The sequence below is a fragment of the Schistocerca piceifrons genome, chromosome 3, assembly GCF_021461385.2.
Source record: "Schistocerca piceifrons isolate TAMUIC-IGC-003096 chromosome 3, iqSchPice1.1, whole genome shotgun sequence".
NCBI lineage: Eukaryota > Metazoa > Arthropoda > Insecta > Orthoptera > Acrididae > Schistocerca > Schistocerca piceifrons.
The window spans coordinates 373,427,283-373,446,008 of record NC_060140.1 but is presented as its reverse complement, the minus strand read 5'-3'; the positions used below and the strand labels follow the sequence as shown (position 1 = coordinate 373,446,008).

Below are 18,726 nucleotides of genomic sequence, written 5' to 3'. Positions count from 1 at the left end.
CATTAATGAGCAGTACATATTTACTACCAAAGGGCGACACTGTTTACGGGAAATAACAGTGGCAAAATACAGTACTGCCACTGAGGTTTACCTAGTATCACACAATGTGATCATAAACAGAAATTACAAGTGACATGAAAGCATTTACTTGTTTTCCAGATGTTAAAGTAGTAATAATCAGTGTAGTGACAGTGTGTGAACATAAATGGTAAGATTTCTGCAATTGAGAAGAAACACTAGAAGAAACAAACAACAAGAAAGACGTTTTGCAGACTATAAGTTCTGAATATCGGTAAACCATGCTCCAATAATCAGGAACATGAAATGACAGAAACTGCACAAAAAAAATGTTTGGATATAGTTAGTGGAAAAAAATACCACACTACTTCAGTGAAAAGCTTCAACTGGGCATGTATAACTGAATGAATTTCACCTTGGTGTATAATGGTCCCAACATTTATAGATGTAGTAGCAGTGACATTGTACGTGAAATATACAAAAAATTAAAATGGAAGTGATGTGATTTATAAAGTATTCTTCCTATACTTTTTTAATATCAAGCACAGTCTGATTTCATTTTTGAGCACAATATTTCAATGAACAATTAAGTCATCTTCATTTGGATGCTTTATGTAGGGGTTTTATATGCTTTCACTACCCAGCCTCTAACTATACTGTTTTATACTGTCAATGCTGGCCCTGAGTTCGTAGTCAAGTTTGATTCCTGGCATCCTCTACAGTCTCTGGTGTGCATTTCCTTTCCCACACTTGTGTAGTGACTCCATAAAATGCCCATATCTTCCATATTTTCCAGCTGTTGTGGATGAGATGACTGGTGAGGCCTTAATAAACGAGTGTGTGAACCATTTATACAGTAATCATCCAGTTATTAGAAGTATTGATTATCTTAAAGTTAGAGAGCTGACCTTTTCCTTTCTTGGTGGGAATAAAATGTATTGGATGTAGTTTTTCAGTAGGTGTCTAACTTACATGGAAATTATAATGTAACTGTACAGATAAAAAAATGTACTCACCTAGAGGGGGTGGGATGGGGTGGAGGGTAGAGCAGGAGAAAACATATATAAAGTTTAAGTAAATGTGCAAGCTTTTGGAGCCACTGGCTCCTCCTCTTGGCAGAAGGGTTGAAGGTGGAGGAAATGGGGAGAGTTCAGAAAAGTTGTCAAAACCCCAAGTCAGGGGAGACTTACTAGATGGTAAATATTTTCAAAAATTGATTACTTTTGTTGATGTATCTGGAAATTACATATGCATTAGTCATGTATAAGACCCTCATATTTTATAGTTTTTTCATGGAGTTAATCTCTTCCACACAAATATTTATTGGACCAAAAGACTATCCCAACTGGTAAATCTGAAAATTATTGCCTTTGAAATAGCCTTAATAGCTTTCTCAGTTCTTTGGCTAGCCTGTCATTGTCTAGCAACATGTGAACTTCATAGACTAGGATTAGCACAGAATTGCTTTGTGGCAGATGGTAAACACTACAGGTGTGAAGGCAGAGGTTGGTGATGTGGATTTTCTACAAACACCATGAACAAGTGATCTGTTAACTCTTCACTTATCCAGCACATCAAAGAATGGTAGCTTGCTCTATTTCATTTACTATAGTGAATTTTATATTAAGATAAACAGGATTTAGGTAATCCAAGATAACATGAACAGTTCCATCCCAAGTGGCTTTAGCACAAATATGTCTACATACTGACAGTGTGAGCTTCCCTCTCTCTTTTGATTCACAAAATTAGTGTTCAAAGTTGTGGCTGAAGAAGCAGATGGTTGGGCAAATGTGCAACCTAGTAGAAATTTTGGCTCAAGTAGACATTTAAGGGATTGTTACACATTGTTGCATTCATAACACTTTGGCCCACTAGGCTGTAGAATCATTTGATTTTTTTTCTGAGGTTCCTGTCAACAGATTAGAATTGCAGTATATGGCAACATTTGCAAATAAAACTAATAGATGTAACAGATAAGTAACCGAAGGTGACATACATTTATGCCTAAAACTGAATAAAATTTATTATATGAAATAAAATTAAATTCATTTTCAACTAATGTCTCAGAATGAAAGAAATAAAATAAAAACAGTTTTTAAGTGAAATACTACCAGCATGGTTCATATTTGTATGAAGTAAAGCAATCATTACATCAGATCTGAAGACAGTGAACTCCTATACCAAACAACCATCACATGTGACCAAAGACCAATAGTGATATAGTTACACAATAATCAGAAATTAAAGTTCATTAAATGATTCTGTAGTCATTAAAAAGTGGCAATTAAATTGTCCAATAATATCTGATTGGTTTCTCATTCGTGCTACTAGTTCATCAGAAATTCATTTAAACAGGTTTTAGTTCACAGCAGCACTTTACATCTGCAAAGCACTCTCATCAAAAGTTGAAGTTCTTGCAGTCTGCAAACAACTGTCACCCACAAATGACCACTGAAATAAAGTTACATTATTATGAGAAGGAAAGTTGTTACTCACCATATAGCGGAGATGCTGAGTCGCAGATAAGCACAACAAAAAGACTCACAATTATAGCTTTTGGCCATTAAGGCCTTCGTCATCAATAGAAACACATATGCAAACACACACACACACACACACATTGTGTATGTGTGTCTATTGATGACAAGGACCTTAATGGCCAAAAGCTATAATTGTTAGAGTCTTTTTGTTGTGCCTATCTGCAACTCAGCATCTCCACTATATGGTAAGTAGCAACTTTCCTTCCCATAATACTGTCACATTCCATCCTGGATTTTCCATTGTTTGATTTTTGCCTGAAATAAAGTTACTTACAGAGCTTAACATGTAAAGTCCTTCACTCTCTGCATGGTTGATTTGCTGCACAAAAACCTCCCTCCAGTGCTTACTATTGCCAAACTAACAACTGAGACCATGATCATAACTGAGACACAAAAGACAATGCAGCAATGGCATTTCTCACATATAGAGTCTGGCTGATGTCACGCTGCCCTATTTGTTACAACAAAAAATCCTTTAGGACCACCCATTCAGGTTTCTCAAATATAACAGTAGAACTCTAATGAAAAATCCATGATGGAATAATGACAATACCATGAAAAGGAGACATTGTTTCTAATCATATAGTGAAGACACTGAGTCACAGATGGGCACACCAAACAGACTGCTGCGCACTTGAACTTTCGGGCACAAGACCTTCTTCTAAGAGGACACACACACACACACACACACACACACACACACACACACACAGCACCGTCTCTGGTCACTGAGGCTGGACTGTGTACAGCAGCTGTGCCTGATGGGAGAAGCAATCTGTGGATGGTGTGGGCAAGGATAAGGCTGGGGTGGAGAGGAAGAGGGATAGCAGAGTAGGAGTGAGGAAGCTGTCGTACTGCTTGTGGTGGCATACAAGGATGTGATGGGGACAGGGTAGGGCTGCTAGGTGCAGTAGAAGGTTTGAGAGGAAGGTGGAGGGAGGAGAATGAGAAATGAGAGAACAAGGAGGGTAAAAAGACTGGTGGTTGTGTTGGTGGAATAGAAAGCTGTGTAGGGCTGGAGTTGGAGCAGGGAAGGGGACAGGCAGGTGAAGGACAGGGACTACCGAAGGCTGAGGCCAGGGGGTCTTACAGGAATGTAGGAGAGAGTTCCCACGTGCACAATTCAGAAAAGCTGCTGTTGGTAGGAAGGATCCTCATGGTGTATGGTGTGAAGCAGCCACTGAAGTGAAGCACCATGTGTTGGGCAGTATGTCATGCTTGTGAGAATGTGTGTGTGTTTCCTGCTTTAGAAGAAGACATTTTGACTGAAAGCTCATATGTATAACACTCTTTTTGTTGTGCCTGTCTGCAACTCAACGTCTCCTCCATATGGTGAGTAGCAATCCATCCTTTTCATAATATTAACATTAGAACTATACAGGTACAAAGTGAGCCCTGTTTCTTGTAGTAATTCGCCAACTACAAACTATAATTCTATTGATTTCATTGTTAATTACAAAATATGTATGAAAATTTTCCCAAAACTGATTTACATGAAAAAACTTGTTTATAAATTAACATACAAAATTAAGTGGGTAGTTATTCCAAATTGTCTTTTGATGACCTTTCACCTACTGCCCTCAGAATTTACAATACGTGCACCACACTTTGAGGGCAAAAGCCTTTATTAATGGCTGATCCAAATACAGGGCTATTCAAAGTGAGTTGTGTAAAAGTAACAGTAAATAATTTCAAAACCACTGACTGAGTACTCTCTCAGAGCTCTTCTGACTGAGTATTCTCTCAGAGCTCTTGAAACCTTGTGCTACGTTCTCAAGTTTGAATCCTATGCCTCCAGATGTCACTCCATCCTAATTATGCAGAAATTTTGCATGACTACAATAACAATGGAGACATACAGCGGTCGTTTGCGATACCACAAAATGCAATCAGCAATTGTTGTAAGAAGACACTTGAGAATGGAATATCATAAAGCCCTGCCTCAGGCAAAAACTATAAAAGCATGGTATGATCGGTTTGTGGAAACAGGTTGTGTGGCACATAACGAGAATGGTCAAAGTCACCCAAAGGTAGCAGGCCTCATTGTGGAAGCGATGAGAAGAATGTATGCACAGAGTACAAGTAAGTCCACAATGAGGGCAAGTTTGGAATTACATATCTAGGCGTTGCTGAACTACCTGATGCCACAACTTCAAGACGACAGGGTGCATTCATTTTACAGCAATATGGGGGCCCTCCACCAAGAGTTTACAGTGTACCTATCTCGTACTGTTGCTGTTTGGATTGGATGAGGTGGGAGACAGTCTGACCACTGAGATCTCTGATGTGACACTTAGTCTTTCGTCTGTAGGAATATGTTAAAAGACAAGGTGTACATCCTTCCACTTCACGTAACTATTAATGAGCTTTGCAAAACACATCAGAGGTGCACTGAATGAGGTAGATGCTGCTATCCTCTCGCACCTCTGGGGAGAAATTTCATACAGATGTGTTAGCTGCTGTGTGACAAGGGGAAGCCACAGGGAATACTTGCAGAAAGAAACTTTATGTTCTGTCAATTTCACAACTGAGAATGTATTATTTCAATCAAGTAAATCCCCTGCATTATTTAACATCACTTTCAGGTAACTACGGAAAATCCAGGATGGAATGTAGTAATATTACAAAAAGGATAGCTGCTACTCACCATATAGCAGAGATGCTGAGTCGTAGATAGTCACAACAAGAATACTGTCACAAAATGAGCTTTTGGCCAACAAGGCCTTTGTCAAAAAAAAAAAAAAAGAAAACACACACACGACTACAGTCTCTGGCAGCTGAAGCCAGACTACGAGCAGCAGCGCATGATGGGAAAGGCAACCAGGTGGGGGTTGCCTCTCCCATCATGCGCTGCTGCTCGTAGACTGGCTTCAAGTACCATAGACTATGGTCATGTGTGCATGTCAGTTGTGTTAGCATCAGAGTGAGTGAGTGAGTGAGAGAGAGAGAGAGAGAGAGAGAGAGAGAGAGAGAGAGAGGGAGAGAGAGAGAGAGAGAGTGTGTGTGTGTGTGTGTGTGTGTGTGTGTGTGTGGGTGTGTGTGAGAGAGAGAGAGAGAGAGAGAGAGAGAGAGAGAGTGTGTGTTTTGTTGATGATGATCAGCAATAGCTGAATAAATTCACCTCTGGATCTTAAGTCTTGCTTAAACACAATTAAATACATGTTTTGATAAACTCTTAAGTTAACTGAGACTGTGTACAAATTCTGTGGAGTGTTTGCCATTATTCACTTATTCACTGACAGTTTACCTCAGATATTTTGACAGAGGATAGTGGAGTGTGTTAGTCTTACTAGCTACTCGTCATAGGTGAATGCCTCCCTTGATTACTCTCAAAAGGCTATACAGTAAAGGCGGCACAGGAATTTGTAATCTTATGTCTCTACATAGGAAGTTGGTTGCAGTGAGTACAATCAACATCTTTTTGAAAGTAACAACATTTATCTGCCTGAAGGAAATCTCATCCAGCAAATCAAAAATCTTATTGTTGTCATCAATGTGTGTCATAAGAACAATAGCATTGCCATTGTTGCAATGTAAAATTACTGTTTTCTTGTCTTGCTGCTTGCTTTTCACTGGAAATGTTGAACTTGGGTATTTTCACTTTGGTTAGTGTTCGACATACTTTACAGCATAACTCTCATCACTCTCACTGATAGTGATACTGCAACTTTCTCCGCGGAGCTGATGTATTCTGCTACTGGTATCATACTTGGAGTTGACATGAAATATAGCCTTTTCCAAAGAACCTTCACCATATTATCATTCAAATGATTTTCAGTGAGTTTAATTACGGAACAGAATGCTACTTAATGTAACAGCTTTTTCTGTAAGTCTTCTGAAGTGTAGACATTTTTATGTGCATGGATTATGTTTGTGACCATGTTGTGTTTTGACTCACTCATGTACATCAGCAGCAATTTATGAATGGACATGAAAAAGTGACATCTAATGTACATGGGGCAGCTTGAATGTTTCCATGATGTATAATACTGCTGGTTTCAGTTGTGACAATATGATGCTTGATGTTGTAAACACTTGTACAACTTAAAATGAGATCTGACAAGACCAATACCAGGGTATGGACTCGTGCTTCTGAGAACAGCATAACTTAGGAGTGTTTCAAATATGGTTTTAATTGTGTTTAATCAGGGTGTAAGATCCACAGCTGAATTTATTAAGCCATTGCTGATCATCAAGTCCTGTCACAGCCAGAAAACATGAAGAAGATTTATTTATTTATTTAACTTTAAATGCGAACATTTTAGGTTAGTCTTTTCCATGACTGTTATTGATACTGAATGAAACAACAAGATTCCTATTACCAGTCACAGTTTATTTATATCCTCAATGCATTTTGGAGGTTTAAACCTTCATCATCAGGTGGATTTACGTGTGTTAATATGACATGTGGATGTGTTGTGTTAAGATTTAACGGTAACTTGTGGTACTTTCTCCAGTGGTTGCAGGTTCCTTTCTCTGTCAGGTATGATGTGTTACAAAAGAGAAAGGAACCTGTGACCAATGGAGACAGTGCCACATCATCTCCCACAATTGTAACAGAACACACAAATATGTCACACTAACACGTATAAATCCACCTTCGAAACATGCCATGGATATAAATAAACAATTAGTGGTAATAGTAAACTTGTTTCATTCAAGAAGATTTTTGTTTAATGGAGTAATGATATATACTCACAAAAACAAAACCACGATAAAAAAAGACTGAGAAAGGCAATGTTATATTCCTTACATCAGATATGGGGTTCTGAATGCCCATGTAAACAAGATATAGGGTTAGAGATAGAGATGCTAACGGTGATGTATTTTCTGGCTGAGTAGTGTTAGGCAAACATCTATAACTCTATACTTTAATGTGGTTTAGTAGTTATGTGCCTGAATATAGATCCAAAGCTCTGGGGGTGGGTTCAACCCAGGTTACTCCTAGAGACTTTATCTGCCTCTCATCATTTCTTTCACTACTGGTTGTTTTTGGTAATGTGAAAAATGCCATGTTGGACTGTGATTCAGAAGCCACGCTAAACTGTAGGGGTCCCTATAATTAGCTGTCAGTCAGTTCAAAGGTCAAGGGAATACAAGTACATACCATCAATAGTAGATTCATGCCTAATAAAGCACTGTGATATTCAAATCAACATTTAGGTGTTGACATCTTTATCTTTTTAATTTATACTGATATTTACCGTACATTTTTCAATATAGTCATTCAAATTTGTTTCTGTTACTGTGGAGTTTAGATGTTCATGACAATGTAGTATGTATCCATTTTCACAGTTGACTCACAGCTTAGCAGGGCCAGTCACTGCAGTGTATTACCCTGTCAGACAGCAACTGTGAGAAGATGGGATCTATATTGTCAAGAGACTCATTCTATTTTATTATGAAATGGCTAATAATTTTAATTCTGCTATGTAAGTAACGTAATGAAATGAGTCAGTTCTTACCTGACCGTGAATAAAAGAAGTTTACAAGTAACTGTTCAAAGGGAATTTTTTTGTAATAGCATACAAGCAGAAAATAGTTGATAATTATGTATCTAAAATTCAGTATAGTGTGATACAAGAAGGCTTTGTGGAAGGAAATATAGTGAAGTTGAATGTTCTTTAATGAAAATGTTGATATTTAATTGCAACCCTGATGTGGAAGTAACAGTAACACCCACAGAGAACAATGAAATCCTTTACTGTATTAATTACTAATGGTAGTCATCTGCGACTCCATAGCTATGAATTTTTTGACAAGAAAACGAAGAGATTACAACTCTTTAATTTATGTCTTTTCTATTATGAAAAGGAAATCTATTCTGGATTGTGAAGTTTTTTCTCTCTCTCTCCTTCTCTTCCCCCCCCCCCCCCCCCCCCCCATTTTTTCCTTCTTCTTTTTTTTTATGAAGTCCGATACTGTTTATGATATAACCATGTCCCGGCTGTGGCAATAATGATTACCAAAGTAAAAAGGACAACTAAAACAAGCAGAAAGACATACATGTTCAATAAACTACATAAAAAAGCAGTAATGTCATATCCCAATGAGGAACTTGAAAATTTCAGTACAGGTCAGGAGCATGTAGAGGAACTCTGGCTCTAGTTTAAAAGAATAGATGATCATGCTCTGGATAGATATGTAGTCAGTAGAACAGTTCATAATTGGAGGGAAAATCCATGGTAAACAGTCACTGTAAAGAAACTTCTAAAGAATCATAGATTAGTGCATAATAGTGTAAAACAAACCGTAGGGCTGTAAATAGAGTGATGCTGAATGAAACATGTTTGGCTGTCAAGCAAATCATGATACCTTTAATGACTACCATAGTAGAATATTGTCAAATGACATTTCACAAAATCAAAAGAAATTCTGATCATATGTAAAGGTTGTTAGTGGCATCAAAGTTGGTGTCTAGTCCCTAGCGAATGTGACAGGAACTGAAATTGAGGGTAGCAAAGTGAAAGCTGAGATGCTTAACTCTGTTTTCAAATGTTCCTTTACAAAGGAAAACCCACGACAACTGCCCTAACTTAATTCTCGCACCACTGGGAAAATGAATGAAGTAAGTATTAGCGTCAGTGACGTTGAGGAACAGCTGAAATCTTTAAAACTGAATAAAGCTCCAGGCCCCCATGGAATTCCTATCAGATTCTATACCGAATTTGCAGCTGAGTTAGTCCCTTTTTCACTATAATTTATCATAGATCCCTTCAACAGAAAACTATGCCCAGTTCTTGGAAAAAGGCACATCACACCTGTCTACAAGAAGGGTAGTAGAAGTGATCCACAAAACATTCATCCAATTTCCCTGGCATCAATTTGTTGTAAAATCTTAGAACATATTCTAAGATCAAGCATAATGAGGTTCCTTGAACAGAATAACCTCCTCAGTACCAACCAGCATAGATTTTGAAAACATTGATCATGTGAAACCCAACTCACACTTTTCTTACATGACATACTGAACCCATAACAGGACTGGAATAGGAAGTGCTGGGTGGGTGGATTGGGCAGGGGTTTGCACCTGGGTCTTCCACAGGGATATGGTCCTTGTGGCAGGGGGTTGGGATTGGGAGTGGCATGGGGATGGAGTAGGATGCTGTGGATGTTGGGAAGTATCTCAGGTAGGATGTCCCTCATTTCAGAGCTTGATAATATGTAATCAAAGCCCTGGCAAAGAATGTGGTTTAGCTGTTCCAGTCCAGACTGGTACTGGGTGATGAAGGGGACAGTCCTTTGTGGCTGGTTCTCGAAGGTGGTGGGAGGACTGGGGGTGTGAGGGGAAATGGTGTGGGAGATCTGTTTGCGGACTAGGTTTGGGGGATAGTGCCTGTCTGTGAAGGCCTTGGTGAGACCCTCAGCATATGGAGCAAGAGAGTTTTTGTCACTGCGGATATTCCATCCCTGGGAGGCCAGGCTATATTGGAGGGTTCTTTTTGGTGCGAAAGGGACAACAGCTGTCAAAATACAGGTACATTGGTGGTTGGGGAGTCTAATGTGGATTGAGGTGCAGATGGAGCCATCAGAGAGGGTGAGGTCAACATCTAGGAAGGTGGCACACAGGGTCTAGGGGGACCATGTGAAGCAAATGGGAGAGAAGATGCTGAGGTTGTGAAGGAATGAATATAGGGTATCTTGGCCCAGAGTTTAGATCATGAAGATATCATCAGTGAACCTAAACCAGTGTGCGTCCCATATATCCTTGCAACACAGGGATGGCGTATCTGCAGTGACAAAAACTCTCTTGCTCAGTATGCTGAGGGTCTCACCAAGGCCTTCAGAAACAGGCACTATCACCCACACATAGTCCGCAAACAGATCTCCCGTGCTATTTCCCCTCACACCCCCAATCCTCCCACCAGCCCCAAGAACCAGACACAAAGGAGTGTCCCCTTCACCACCCAGTATCACCCAGAACTTGAACAACTGAACCACATCCTTCAGTAGGGCTTTGATTATCTGTCATCGTACCCTGAAATGAGGGGCATCCCACCTCTTCTAAAGTGGTGTTCTGTCACCCAATCTCTACAACATCCTAGTCCATTGCTATGCCACTCCCAATCCTAGCCCTTGCCACAAGAATCATATCACTGTGAAAGACCCAGGTGCAAAATCTGCCCAGTCCACCCACCCAGCACTTCCTATTCCAGCCCTGCCAAGGGTTTACCCTACCCTATCAGGGGCTGGACCACCTGTGAATTATCCATCAGATGAATGGCAACCATCAAACTGTTGCTAAGAGTGAACTAGACCACTCTGTGGCACAACATGTATATAAACACGACACACTTGATTTCAATGACTGCCTCACTACCCAAGCCATCTGGAACCTTCCCTTCACCACCAGCTTTTCTGAACTGCACAGATGGGAGTTATCCTTACAACACATTCTCCACTCCCATAATTATCCTGGCATTAACCTACGATAACACATTGTCCCCATACCCTCCACCCAACAGTTCCATCCCCTCTGTCCTATCATCTTCTCCCCATTCACTTCTCCTACCCTGTTTGTCTGCAGCCCTCTGCGAATGACTCTGCCTGTCTTTGCTCGCTCCTCACCTTTTTTGCTCCCCTTCTCCCCACCCCTGCCCCACAGTCTCCTGATGCTCCACCTGTTGGCAGTCTACTGCCTGCACACTCCATCAGGCAGTGTTAATTTCTCTCCCCACCTGTTTACTATTACCCCTCCCCCTTCCCTGCCCCTTGCTGCTGCTTGGATCCCAAATGATAGTTGCATTCTGGCCCGAGCTGCTAGAGTTGGAGGTCCTGTGTGCTTGCAATTTTCTGTGTGTGTGTGTGTGTGTGTGTGTGTGTGTGTGTGTGTGTGTGTGTGTGTGTGCGCGCGCCTCTCTTTTACTGATAAAGGCTATGTCCGACACTTGACCTGCCTTCTTTATAGTAAGCAGCCACCTGTCTATTCCACTTCCATAATTCTTTGAACTAATTACCTGTTTGACAGAAAATACCAAGATAAACTGAGAGGGGGGTGTGGGTAGCCCATATTGACCTGTTATGCCAAACCTATATACAAAACATTTTAAGGCAAAGACATTTGAATTCAATTTGCTTAAACCAACTTGTTCTACTGATATGTAAACAAAGTGTTTTGGGTATGTTCTTATGGAATGGAAAATATTTGTGATTCCTTAGAACACCTAAACATTTTGTATCATAACATAAAGTTTATTGTGGAACTTGAAATAAAGAACCAGCTACTTTTATTCATTGTATTAGTTAAAGTATGCAAATCATCTGTCACTTAGCACTGTCTGGACTAAAACTATCACATTAATTAGAATATGTAAAGTTACCAGTTGGAAAATCTTTTTCCATTAATAAAGCATGAAAATGAGTGGAGCAGCGTGCAGCTGCAGTATTAATATTTTACAATAATGTTCAAGAATTTCACAATTAGCTTGTTTTGTGAACAAACAAAGATGCTTACAAACTATTATAGCTCCCTATGAGATTCTGGTGGTTTGTAGTAGATAGTCACATCTGTATGTTCTAGCACTAGGTGATGTTAATATTGTGCCTTATGTTGGACCAATCTCCAGAAATATCTGTAGACTCTTGTCGAAACACACATCCACATCTTTTTACTCTCACCAAGAAAGACAAAATTTTTACTTCATAATGTTAAAGATAAATGAGGCTGCTGAAAAATGGATGCAATGTGTAGAACAACAAGAAACACTGAAGAGATGTGAAAGGAACAGTGACATGTACATCTCAAACATCCATGTACTTCAGCTGTCACTTATCCCTGTCTAGGCTAAAATTATTACAGGAGTTACAACATGTTGTAATGTCCATAGGTGGCAAAAGTTTTTCAATTAATAAAGCAACAGCATAATTGGTACAGCCTTCATATGTGATATTAACATTTTGTAATTATGTTTAAGAAATTGTGAACAAATAAAGATTTTTACAGAATATTACATCTCTTCCCGACATTCTGATTGTTACAGTTGTTTAGTTATTATAGCATCTCTATATCCCTGCACTAAGTTACTTATTAGTTCTGTGAAAAATGTTGCTATGTCCTGGTTGTGAAAAAGATTTATTTATTAAATACAAATACAACAGATGTCTTAAGTCCTAAAGTCTTAGTACTAACAGATCACGGTATCTGACCAGATGTTCCCTGACTAGAAAAAAAGTTACGACAACAAGACAAGAAGTAAAACTTTAATTTATTTCCACCAAAGTCTCATTGCTTTCATGCAGAATAGGAATACAGAGCCTCCAGCAATGAGGATCATCAGAAAGACTGGTATCATAGTGCAGACTCCAAGTTTCTGGGACAATACATCTACGTCAGGGAACTTACTACACAAAAACAAGGGGTTTCAGTTTAAGCATGACTCCTGACTTGAGACTAAATTTATTAAGATATCAGCAAAAACTTCATCCATAAGGACCATAAAATACAGAGGGTATATGCATTTCGCAGAATAATAGCACAGATTCTGGAGAACACATAAACATCAAAGAATTCAGCAGCTGCCAAGAGGCAACTGTGCCGTAAACAGAACTGTGACAGCAACAATATGTCATAGTCTGGTTAGTGTCCAGCCAGTGAGCATACTTAAAATTTTTGACTGAACATCTTGACGAAGATATCTATGTAAGTTGCTGAATTACTGTTTCCAGTAAAAAGCCAAGAAACATACCACGAAAACAAGTGTTTTCTCCTCGTTACGCGGGAACATGTGAAAATGACACAGAGCGAGGGCCAAGAGATGTGATCAAGGATGACGATTCAACATTTATAGATAACTCTGGTCAATAAACGAATGTGGGATGCATATACAATAGGCAAAATTTACTTATATAGGCACATTACTGACAACAGGAGCACGAGTACCAGTCAGGGAGAGTGAAAACAATTTAATATATGATTTTAATGAAAGCAAGTGCCAATTAAAAAAAAAGACAGAATATTGGTCTGAACAAAAAAATCCTTAAACAGCAATAGGAATTTGTACATAACATGAAAAGCTCTGTGACATGCACAGCATTTCTACCACCCATGCTCAGAAGTTGAGATTCAATAATACAGATGAACTAAGCTTACTTGGCTGCTGAAGGGTTCAAAATGTTCATAATTTCCTTTACATCACTGAGCTGTACAGTTATGTCAATTATTAGTTCCCTTATTAAAGAACTTTGAACATAGGCTTCTGTAACAACTGCAATGACTTCCAAGCTTTGATAAATAAAACTTAAAGCTTCTATCAATCGGTAGAAGTTGTTGGTAGTGCACTGAAAAAAGACAAACATTAAGATTGTGGTGCATGTTATATTAAGAGTTGTGATCATGAAATAACAATGCATCAAAACATCTAAATTCATTTTCATGTAGTACACACTTAATGTGGCTAACACAGGATGATTTAATAATAAGCATGTACTATCATCTATGTCTCATTATAGCTATGTTGTATATTTTTCCTCAAGCACCAGGGATGAAAAGAAAATTATGTACATCAACTGGTATGTTGCAATCTGTAGTTGACTACTCATTTGGTAAACCACATCTTTTTTCCGAAATATGGCCAGCATGTACAAAAATATTTACTTTATGGTACAAAATTTCTACCAAGAAAGTGCACTTTGATAAACAGCATGATATCTCTAGAAGTAATTCTTGAGTATATATCATAATGAGTACAGTTAAATATCTGCTTGTACTGGAGATTTTTTAGAAAATTTATTGGAAATATGAAACAAAATGTAGCCTCCCCATGAACCGTGGACCTTGCCATTAGTGGGGAAGATTGCATGCCTCAGTGATACAGATAGCTGTACTGTAGGTGCAACCACAAAGGAGGGGTATCTGTTGACAGGCCAGACAAACATGTGGTTCCTGAAGAGGGCAGCAGCCTTTTCAGTAGTTGCAGGTGCAACAGTCTGGATGATTGACTGATCTGGCCATGTAACATTAACCAAAACAGGCTTGCTATGCTGGTACTGCAAACAGGCGAAAGCAAGGGGAAACTACAGCCGTAATTTTTCCCGAGGGCATGCAGCTTTACTGTGTGGTTAAATGATGATGGCGTCCTCTTGGGTAAAATATTCTGGAGGTAAAATACTCCCCCATTCGGATCTCCAGGTGGGGACTACTCAGGAGGATGTTGTTATCAAGAGAAAGAAAACTGTCACTCTACAGATAGGAGCACGGAATGTCAGATCCCTTAATCAGGCAGGTAGGTTGGAAAATTTAAAATGGGAAATGGATAGATTAAAATTAGATATAGTGGGAATTAGTGAAGTTCGGTGGCAGGAGGAACAAAACTTCTGGTCAGGTGAATACAGGGTTATAAATAATAAATCAAATAGGGGTAATGCAGGAATAGGTTTAATAATGAATAAAAAAAATAGGAGTATGGGTAAGCTACTACGAACAGCATAGTGAATGCATTATTGTAGCCAAGATAGACATGAAGCCCAGTCCTACCACAGTAGTACAATTTTATATGCCAACTAGCCCTGCAGACAATGAAGAGATTGATGAAATGTATGATGAGATAAAAGAAACTATTCAGATAGTGAAGGGAGACGAAAATTTAATAGTCATGGAGAAATGGAATTCAATAGTAGGAAAAGGAAGAGAAAGAAAAGTAGTAGGTGAATATGGAATGGTGGTAAGGAATGAAAGAGGGAGCTGCCTGGTAGAATTTCACAAGAGCACAACTTAATCATAGCTAACACTTGGTTCAAAAATCATGAAAGAAAATTGTATGCATGGAAAAGGCCTGGAGACACAGGAAGGTTTCAGATAGATTATATAATGGTGAGACAGAGATTTAGGAACCAGGTTTTAAATTGTAAGATATTTCCAGAGCCAGATGTTGACTCTGACCTCAATCTATTGGTTATGAACCGTAGAAACTGCAAAAAGGTAGTAATTTCAGGAGATGGAATCTGGATAAACTGAAAGAACCAGAGGTTGTAGAGAGTTTCAGAGAGAGCACCAGATAACGATTGACGAGAACAGGGGAAGAAATATAGCAGCAGAAGGGGTAGCTTTGAGAGATGAAATAATGAAGGCAGCAGAGGATCAAGTAGGTAAATAGACGAGGGCTAGTAGAAATCCTTGGGTACCGGTAACAGAAGAAATACTGAATTTAATTGATGAAAGGAGAAAATATAAAAATGCAGTAAAAGAAGCCAGCAAAAAGGAATACAAATGTTTCAAAAATGAGATCGACAGGAAGTGCAAAATGGCTAAGCAGGGATGGCTAGAGGACAAATGTAAGGTGTAGAGCCATATATCACTAGGGCTAATATAGATACTGCCTACAGGAACATTAAAGAGACCTTTGGAGAAAAGAGAACCACTCATATGAATACCAAGAGCTCAGATGGAAACCCGGTTCTAAGCAAGGAAGGGAAAGCAGAAAGGTGGAAGTAGTATATAGAGGGTCTATACAAGGGCGATGTACTTGAGGACAATATTATGGAAATGGAAGAGGATGTAGATGAAGATGAAATGGGAGTTACGATACTGCATGAAGAGCTTGACAGAGCTCTGAAAGACCTAAGTCAAAACAAGGCCTCAGGAGTAGACAACATTCCATTAGAACTACTGATAGCCTTGGAGAGCCAGTCCTGACAAAACACTACGATCTAGTGAGCAAGATGTATGAGATAGGAGAAATACCATCAGACTTCAAGAAGACTATAATAATTCCAATCCCAAAGAAAGCAGGTATTGACAGGTGTGAAAATTACCAAACTATCAGTTTAATAAGTCACAGCTGGACAGTACTAACACAAATTCTTTACAGATGAATGGAAAAACTGGTAGAAGCCGATCTCGAGGAAGATCAGTCTGTATTCCGTAGAAATGTTGGAACACTTGAGGCAATACTGACCCTACGACTTATCTTAGAAGATAGATTAAGGAAAGGCAAACTTACATTTCTAGCATTTGTAGACTTAAAGAAAGCTTTTGACAATGCTGACTGGAATACTCTCTTTCAAATTCTGAAGGTGGCAGGGATAAAGTACAGGGAGCAAAAAGCTATTTACAATTTGTACAGATGGCAGTTATAAGAGTTGAGGAGCATGAAAGGCAAGCAGTGGTTGGGAAGGGAGTGAGACAGGGGTGTAGTAGATCCCCAATGTTATTCAATCTGCATATTCAGCAAGCAGTAAAGGAAGCAAAAGAAAAATTTGGAGTAGGAATTAAAATCCAGGGAGAAGAAATGAAAACTTTGTGGTATGCCGACGACATTGTAATTCTGTCAGAGACAGCAAAGGACCTGGAAGAGCAGCTGAACGGAATGGACAGTGTCTTTAAAGGAGGATATAAGATGAACATCAACAAAAGCAAAACAAGGATAATGGAATGCAGTTGAATTAAATCAGGTGATGCTGAGGGAACTAGATTAGGAAATCAGCAGTAGTTAAGTTTTGCTATTTGGGGAGCAAAATAACTGATTATGGTCAAAGTAGAGAGGATATAAAATGCAGACTAGCTATGGCAAGGAAAGCATTTCTGAAGAAGAGATATTTGTTAACATCGAGTATAGATTTAAATGCCGGAAATCTTTTCTACAAGTATTTGTATGGAGTAGGCCATGTATGGATGTGAAACATGAATGATAAATAGTTTAGACAAGAAGAGAATAGAAGCTTTTGAAATGTGGTGCTACAGAAGAATGCTGGAGATTAGATGGGTAGATCACGTAACTAATAAGAAGATACTGAATAGAATTGGAGAGAAGAGAAATTTGTGACACAATTTGACTAGAAGAAGGGATCGGTTGGTAGGACATGTTCTGAGGCATCAAGGGATTACCAATTTAGTATTGGAGGGCAGTGTGGAGGGTAAAAATCGTAGAAGGAGACCAAGAGATGAATACACTAAGCAGATTCAGAAGGATGTAGGTTGCAGTAGGTACTGGGAGATGTAGAAGCTTGCACAGGATAGAGTAGCATGGAGAGCTGTATCAAACCAGTTTCTGGACTGAAGACGACAACAACAACAACAACAACAACATTGGAAATATGAAAAAATGTGGTATAAAATCAGAACAGACTGAAAGCAAATGTCTTGGTGAACAGAGACAACCACTCAAACTGTACTAATTTTATTATTATTATTATTATTATTATTATTATCACTATTATTATCACTATTATTTTCAAAAAAGCGAACTGAATCCTCCACTCTACAAATTCTAAATTATAGGGCAGGTCCACATGGCAGGATCTATTGAAACTGCCCAATTTTAAATCAGATTAGGGAAAGTCTAATTTAATCTCAGTTATAGGAATATAGTACATCATACCAATAATGTTGGTTTCATCAGTCCGCGTTATTATACACTGCTTCAGAAAGCTAATTTTGACACTGACAAATTACAGCAGCACTGCTATGGTATGCAGGGAGATTGCACTGTGAGTCACAGCATGAAGATTGCACATTCCCTTAGCTGCAGAACCAGTTGATTTACTGCTACAGATTTCCGCATGCCCCAGTATTCAGGAAATTTAAAATGCCCCTCTCTATAATTATGGACAGAAAACTGTCATGGATGTTCCGAAATGCTTCATCTCCCCAGAAAATACTATTTATTTGTCACTGGCCACATACTAGGATAGGCTTCATCATTAAAGAAGCTTTCTTTCAGTAGATTCTGACAAAAAACATGATTACCTTCACACGAATACTGTTAAAAACTAATGTCAATATTGCTGATATCATGGAATTACACCATCTTGTAGAAAGTATGTTCCATTAACCAGCTGTAAACCTTTATCTTAAATTTGCTAAAGGATGTGGATGAAATAGCATATGGGAGTTTCCTAAAACATTTTAGGGTGATTATTTTGGGCAAGTGACCTGTCTTTGATAGTCTGTATTTCGAATGTCTATATTTACTTTGCTTTTGGTGTTGCAGTGGTAGATATCCTCTCTGTTCTCAAACTGGTTGTTGTTGTTGTTGTCCTGTAACTGATGATGATGATGATGATGATAACGATGATGATGACAACTATAATGATGATATCATCATCTTCAGTCCAAAGACTGGTTTGATACAACTTTCCATGTTAGTCTATCCTGTGCGAGCATGTTCATTTTTACGTAACTTTTACAACCTACATCCATTTGAACCTGCTTACTGTAGTCAAGCTTTGATCT

At 38.8% G+C, this 18,726-nt stretch overlaps 1 protein-coding gene across 3 annotated transcripts in view; it reads right to left on the bottom strand.

Moving 5' to 3' along the window:
• The window catches only part of LOC124787822 (DNA mismatch repair protein Msh3-like), a 344,981-nt gene that overhangs the window by 147,798 nt on the left and 178,457 nt on the right, over positions 1-18,726 (bottom strand). For all 3 annotated transcript variants that reach the window (XM_047254753.1, XM_047254755.1, XM_047254754.1), the window contains one exon: positions 13,648-13,835. In XM_047254753.1, coding sequence (XP_047110709.1) covers positions 13,648-13,835 — 188 coding nt within the window. The remainder of the gene's footprint in view (positions 1-13,647; positions 13,836-18,726) is intronic.